Source organism: Tupaia chinensis, unplaced genomic scaffold (assembly GCF_000334495.1).
Source record: "Tupaia chinensis unplaced genomic scaffold, TupChi_1.0 Scaffold000081_1, whole genome shotgun sequence".
NCBI classification, from domain to species: Eukaryota; Metazoa; Chordata; class Mammalia; order Scandentia; family Tupaiidae; genus Tupaia; species Tupaia belangeri.
In genome coordinates, this window is record NW_006159542.1 from 2,606,350 (window position 1) to 2,614,078 (window position 7,729).

General features: G+C 39.7%; 1 protein-coding gene across 1 annotated transcript in view; it reads right to left on the reverse strand.

Moving 5' to 3' along the window:
• ECPAS (Ecm29 proteasome adaptor and scaffold) overlaps positions 1-7,182 on the reverse strand; it is a gene marked incomplete in the record, with an annotated part of 131,961 nt that extends 124,779 nt beyond the window's left edge. The window contains 1 exon segment of the mRNA XM_027769442.1: positions 7,083-7,182. Within this exon segment, the coding sequence (XP_027625243.1) occupies positions 7,083-7,104 (22 nt within the window).
• Between the last annotated feature and the right edge of the window lie 547 nt (positions 7,183-7,729).

Sequence of the window (7,729 nt, forward strand, 5' to 3'; positions counted from 1 at the left end):
TTCTCAAAAAAAAAAAAAAAAAACCTCACACCATGCATGTGCATGTGCATGTGTCCCAAGAGGAGAATGGAGAAGGGATTGTGGCGTGGCCATCCACCCTGGGGAGGGGAGGCAGATGACCCATAAGGAAGAGAAAAAAAAAAAAAAGGAAGGAAAAATAAAAGAAATCATACAAGAAGGGTTAGCTTGGTGGCACAGCAGTAGCACGCTGCTCAAGAGAGACTGGATCTACATGGCGGATCGTGGGCTTGGTTACAGTTGACCTGTACATGTCTGGAATGTGTGCCCAGGAGCCTGGCTGGCAGGGGGTAGAGAGGATCACACCATAAGGTTCTCTTGAGGACAAACTTGTCCTCTCCCTCTTTCTCAAGAAACAAATAAAGTTGTCTGTTTGTTTAAAAAAAAGGCCTACAATCCTAGTTGACTGGGAAATTATGTAAGAAAAGTATACACTGTCAAAGGAATAGGAAAAAGACTTATATTTAAAGTCACTACTTTAGAGGAACCAACAGATGGCATAATGGTAACATTGCTGGACTACCACATAGTCGACCACAGTTCAAGTCCTAGACCTGGTAGCTTAAACCTCATGCTGGGTGCCTGTGTGTGTGTGCCCAAGATCCTGAAAGGAGAATGGAGGAGAAGGGATTGTGGTATGGCCATCCTCCCTGGTGGCTGATTTCTCATGTTCTGTCTTTCTGTCTCTCTGGCGAGTGCACACACCCTACAGCAAAAATCTCTCTCAAAAAAAAAAAAAATAGTAGTAATGATTATCCCTGCATGGTAGAAGTACAGAGGATTCTTTTCAGTTTTGTTTGCTTAGTCTTCTGTCATTACTAATTTACTGCATGAGCACAAATTACATGTATGAATTAGAAAGAGAAAATGGTTACTTCTAGGTAACAGGTTTCAGAAGTTTTTTTAAGGTTGCCTAAATTCTCTACAAAAATTATTACTTTTTCTGGGGAACCAGCAGTTAGCGTAATGGCTATGTCACTGGACTCCCACGTAGTTGACTGCGGTTTGCGTGGACCCAGTGGCTTAAAACTCACGCCGGAGCGTGTGCGTGCATGCCCAAGATCCCGAGAGGAGAATGAAGGAGAAGGGATTGTGGCATGGCCATCCCCTCTGGGGGGTGATTTCTCGCTTTCTGTCTCTATGTCTCTCTCTGTCTGTCTGGCAAGTGCACGTGCCCTATAGTGAAAACCTCTAAAAAAAAAAATTATTACTTTTTCTGAATATGAGTAAGAAATTCTAAAATATAAATCAGGTTAGAGGTCTTAAATCTGAGATTGGATGAAATGCTGAAAATTCCTAGACCACTACTCATCACATCATAATAAATAATCTAATCTAGAAGATATCTTAAGAAGAATCTGCAGGGTCAGCAGGTGACATGACGGTTGGGGCTCTGGACTCCCACATGGCTGACTAGGGTTCAAGTCCTGGACATGGAGACTTTCTCTCTCTCTTGCATACATGCCCTATGGCAAATTTAAAAACAAAAATTATAAATGGAATTGAATAAATAATTCATAAAGAAAAAAATGATCAGCCAAGTTATCATGGAAATTTATTAGACTTCAAAAAGAATTATTTCACAGGAAGATATTCTTCCTAAGGTTTTTACTGTCTTCTGATTCACATATATATAAATACATCATCATCAGAAAGCAGTTTCCCATGACCTGTGGAGCCTCCGAAAGCAGATATTGTCTGCATTTATAGATTAAAAAAATTGGGACTCAGGAACCAGCAGTTAGCGTAATGGCTATGTCGCTGGACTCTCACGTAGTCAACCGCGGTTCGTGTCCCGGACCCGGTAGCTTAAAACTCACGCCGGGCGCGTGTGCGTGTGTGCCCAAGATCCCAAGAAGAGAATGGAGGAGAAGGGATTGTGGCGTGACCATTCCCCCTGGGGGGTGATTTCTCGCTTTCTGTCTCTATGTCTCTCTCTGTCTGTCTGGCGAGCGCATGCGCCCTATAGCAAAAAAAAAAAAAAAAACTCTCAAAAAAAAAAAATTGGTGCTCATGCCTTGACCTGATGAAGAAGGCACCAAGCTAACACGAAATCAGAAGTTGAACCCAGAAAGATCTTTAATCTCCAACTGAACACCAGAACATAGTACTTTTCTCTAAAGCACTATCTATTAAAGTAGACAGTATTAGCTTCAATTTACAGATGAGGAAACAGTGCCTGGAAAAAAATCCAAACGCAATGCTGCTAAGTATGCTAAACACAGGTGAAAGTGGGTGGAGAACACACTAAATCTTACTAGACAGCTGGGTACACCATGACTTTGTAGCCAAAGTCAGCGAAAGGTCTCTGACACCATCCATTCCCTTACTCAGGTATTCAGAATTGGAATCCATGAGTCAAGCCTCCTTTGTGTGACAGACCTATAAATAGTAAGCTAGGTGGGGCCAGCAGGTAGTGTAGGTAGCATGGTGGTTAAGGACACTGGACTCCCATATGGCCAACCACAGTTCAAGACCTGGACCTGGTGATTTCCTTCTCTCTCTCTCTCTCTCTCTCTCTTGCTCTGCCCTCTCTGGTCAAATTTTAAAAATAAGTAAATACATAAATAAAATAAAAGTTAAATAAGATAATTCTTTAAAGAAATCATTAAAAAATAAATAGTAAGCTATCAAATAAGATTTCAGCATCTACAGCCTACCTCACGGTACACAAAATTGGAGAAAACTGGTCTGAAGAATTAATAGAGGGGGGCCAGCAGGTGGTGTGGTGGTTAAGGTGCTAGATTCCCACATGGCCGGCTGTGGTTCAAGCCCTGGACCCAGCAGCTTGCTTTCCCACTTTCCCTTTCTCTTTGTTTCTTTCTGATCAAATTGAAGAACAATAATAATAATAAATTAAATTAAATTAAAGTAATTTAGAAAGAATGAATAGAGGCACAGAGAGAAGCTAAAAGAAAATCTAGATGACTCCTAGTCCCTAGTTCCAAACCCGTTTTGAGGCCTCTCTTGGTTCCACAAGACTTCCTGATCCTATACAAATACCCCATTTTTGTTTAAACCAGCTTACAATTAGGTCCAAACACAAATGGGAGTCTTTCCCAAGAAAAAAGACATATGTTCGTAAAAATCTATTTACAAAATAAGCAGTAATCACATGCCTAGGTTGAATACCAGATCAGAGAGAGAATTCTTTCTTCCAATCTAGCCACCAGAGACCTTCTCAATCAAGCAAGCACCTCCTCATTCCCCAACAGCCTTCCAAATCTCAATCGTTTCTTAAGGGTACCATAAATTCTTCCACACTAATTCTTTTGATCAAGCAAGACACTCAAGTAGGAATACTTGCCCAGCCTCTTCAGACTCCCCCTCTACCACCACATTTCCAAATCTAGCCTATTCAAGGTTTAGCATAAATACACACAAACTCTTTCCTCTCATCCTGGCACTAAACGTTCCCCCAGACCATTTCCTTTTTTTTTTTTTTTTTTTCCTTTTTTCTTTTTCTGGAGAGGTTTTTGCTATACGGCACGTGCACTCACCAGAAAGACAAAGACAGACAGAGACAGAAAGCGAGAAATCACTCTCCAGGGGTAATGGGCACGCCACAATCCCTTCTCCTCCATTCTACTCTAGGGATCTTGGGCACGCACGCACACGCACCCAGCGTGAGTTTAAGCCACCAGGTCTGGAACTCAAACCACGGTCAACTACATGGGAGTCCAGCGACATAGCCATTATGCTAACTGCTGGTCCCCCCAGAGACCATTTCTATACCTCTCTTGACCATGACTATTTTTTGCTTTACATTATGTAACTATACAATCCTCCCTTCCCTGGCTCACAATAGCAAACTGAGGTGTGATTTGAATCTGACCCCACCTGACTGCCTACTCGTCTACCTGTCTCTACCTAACTCCAGCTCAAGTTGAAAACTGTGACTTAGTCTCTTAGTATCTCAGCACTTAAATCAGTATTTTGTAGAGTAGTTGCTAAAACACCTGTTGAATGCATGAACGATTAATTCCTCATGCATTAGAAACATTATTTAGAAGTTTATACATCTAACATCTACAGCAAGAAAAAGGAGTGGTGGTAATTAGTAACATCTGGCATCAGAAGTTCTTGGAAAAGATCAAATGTTTTTAATATCATGACAAGTGCCTAAGAATTTTTTTGTTTTTTGTTTTTTAAAGTGAGATTCCTCAAAGTCTGATGATGTGGCAAAACTGTTCTGCTCCAAATCAGAAGGAGTGCAGCAGTTACTGCAGTGAAGGGAGTAGGGAGAAAGAAAGAGAGGGAAGGGGAAAAATCAGTAAAGGAGCAGCAAATTATGCACTTAAGGCAAGACATTTCCTTATGACATAATACATCCTCAAGTTCCCTCCTGGAACGTTTGAAAACGGGGGACTCTGTGTGTAAAACCCAGTGAAACAGGTGGGTTTTGAGTCCAAGCAGGGGTCAAAACAAAGCAATGTTTTCATAAATAGAAGCCCAAAATTTAAGAAAGCATAAGGAGCTAAATTATAGGAAATTCACAAAAACAGGAAGAGACAGGAAGTAGGACAGGGAAGCCAATAAGCATCACCGGACTTTGACAACCCCTACAATTAGTACTTAAAAAATAAGAAACTACCTAGCATCTAGATTTTGTGTATAACCCTCAGTATTTTCTTTTTTTAAAATAATTGTTTATTTAATTTTATTTATTCCTTCATTCATTCAAGCTGATCAGAGAGAAACAGAGAGAGAAAGTGAGAAAACAAGCTACCAGGTCTGGGACTTGAACCGTGGTCAGCCATGTGGGAGTGTCCAGTACCTTAACCAACACGCCACCTGCTGGCCCCCATCCTCAGTATTTTGTGATAGGTCAATTCTGTGAATTACACACCTAACCAGGTACTAACTGAGAGTTAAAGTTCACTTCATCTACTGATTCCTCAATACCATTTTAATTAACTAAATGCCACTATAATACTTGGCAAAACCCAAATGAGGGCTATAGTATGCTCTTTTAGAAATTAATGTCTATAAATTTCTCTCTACTCCTGTATTTTTAAATACAGCCTTTGCCCCACCCCTATCCTTTTTTTTAAGGAACTCATTAAATGCAAAAGTATGTACAGTGAAAAAGTAAGACAGTCTAGCAAGAATACAAATATAATAAATAAGTTGGATGAGGGGGGGGGGAAATCCATCCAAAAACCATCATGGTTCCTACAGGAGTTGTCTCCCTCCAGCCCAAACGGCAGCAGTGAAATCCTGAACAGAAGGTCACTGATAATACCTATGTCCCTCAGAACTAAGACAATCAGCCAGGTTATCTTCCTGTCCCCTAGTTCACCAGTCTGTCCTCCATCCAGGGCCCAAGCAGATGCCCCAATGTGGAAACCCCCTGCATCTAGATTCACTAGTGTCTAGAGAGGGCCTTTAGGCAGGGAAGAGGAAAGGAGTCTTTTTTCCCCTGCTACTTCCAAAAATCTTATGATGCCAGCTACTTTAAATTCATTATCAACCCAGCACAGCCCACAACAAGGCCACCTCTCTTGTTCACTCCCCCCAGCCATATTAGTGTCCTCTCCCCTGGGCGCGCGCGCACACACACACACACACACACACACACACACACGAAGAGAGAGAAAACATAAGGTTAGCTTGGCAGGGTTGGACCAGGTGACAAGAGAGCAGTCCTCATCTGTACCCTAGATTTAATGAGTAAGTGCTAGACTCCTGACACACTGAGGGCCACAAACGCGTCCAACCTCCCAAGGAGGAGGCCCTTTACCCCAGAGAGAGCAGCTGGCAGATACCCAGTTAGAAATCAGTTCTAGTAAGCTGATGAGCAGGAGGATTACTTCTGTTTATGAAAGCCAGTTTACGGGTGATAATAAGTATATATTATGCAAGAGTTCAGACTGCATAAAAGTCAAATCTATGACAATTAAGATCCACCCAAAGCAGCTAATTACTAAGAAGAACAATGCTCATTTGGATGTGTAAACTCTAGAAGTTCTTTATTTACGTCATTACTTAAATCCTAGCAATTATGGTTTGACCTGCTTGCCTTTAATATATCTTAATGATATTAACACATCACAGGCCCAAAGCTCTAAGACTGAAAGAACCAAGGAGGGAATAAACAATGGCCTCATTGCTCTTCTAAACAATTCTTCCAATCTCCCAATTTCCATTTCCCTAACACACCTAAGGAACAAATAGAAGTAAAAGAGCAAATATAAACCAAAATCAATTCTACAGTTGAACTCTGTTTTATGAAATACCCCACCCCTGAAAATCCCACTTACATGAATTAAGGCATCATCAGAACATACATACAAAAAAAAAAAAAAAAAAAAAAAAGAAGGGAGAACTGGAGCAGGGGGGAAGGAATAATAAGAACATACAAACAAAAAAAAAAAAAAAAACAGTAGGATGCACTGTAGGAAGGAGGTATCTAACGGATTAGAAGACAGAGAGAGAATACACATTTGGACTAAAGCTACGAAATCTCAATTAGTCACTGATATTGAGTCCATAAGATCAAAGAATAACCATCTGACCTTAGAGAGCTTCAATCAAAGAACCATGCAATATCACCCAAGAGTAAAACTGCCACTGTGCTCTTACTCTGCCTCAAAATGAAAGAATAACGTGGCTTTTCTTTAAAAAACAGTGTATGTCCAAATGGCAGAATTAGAAATACCCAATTTCCATGATGATGCCTCCTTCAATATACCTCACTTCACAAATAAAACAATTAACTCCATGATGACATTCCTAGAGCAGGAAAATCATTTTCTGTGGCTGCGGCAGATAACAATACTTGTAAACTCTCACCTGCTGTCTTTTCCTTGTGCACACTGCCAAGTAATATCCTCAAGTTTTTATCTGTTTTTTTGCTAATTTTTGATGTTAATCATCACAGAAAATAAAGGCTTCAGGCATATACAAACTAACAGAACTTCACTGAGTCTCTCAGAATATCTACGAATGGAAAAAACCATGAAGATCTTGGGGAAAACTGCTACCTGATAACCTATGCATATTTAAATCCTACTGCAAATTTTTTTAAAAGGCACACATCCTAAGGAACTAAATCTACTAACCTCTACAATCAATGTGATACATGGTTTATCCAATCTTGACAAAAATCCTCTGGATCACCAATGGTATGTTCATCCACTCGTACATACGCAATTGTATAAAGAATCTATTATTTAGAACACCAAAAAAAAAAAAATACAATTAAAAGATTTATAGGCATAGCTATCATTTTAAGAAAAAAATAAGCACTTTTCATTTCTTGCTAAGATCTTTGATGCCTTGCTTTGCAAATTCAGAATGAGGGGAAAAAATTGTAGCAAGTACCAAATTTGGAAAACAATAAGGAACATGTCCACAAACAGAATTTATTAAGAATATGATAATGCTTAAAAAAAAACACTCATTATCTCCTGAAGACTAAAAAAAAAGACAGTAACAATAAACATGTACTTCAGCATATATGTATGTGTGTATATATCATGAACATACAAAACGTTACAGGAAAAGTTTTTAAAAGTGTCTGAGTTATGCAAGTTTTATAAGAAGAGTGTTAATAAGTATATATACATGTTGTTAACACATTATAACTGGAAATGTAAATGGTTAATCATTATAATAACCCTGCTAACCTCTGATCTCTTTTAGTACCCCTCATCTCCTTCTCTGGCTCTTGTCTTCTCACCCCTAAATATATATAGCGCCCAGAAAG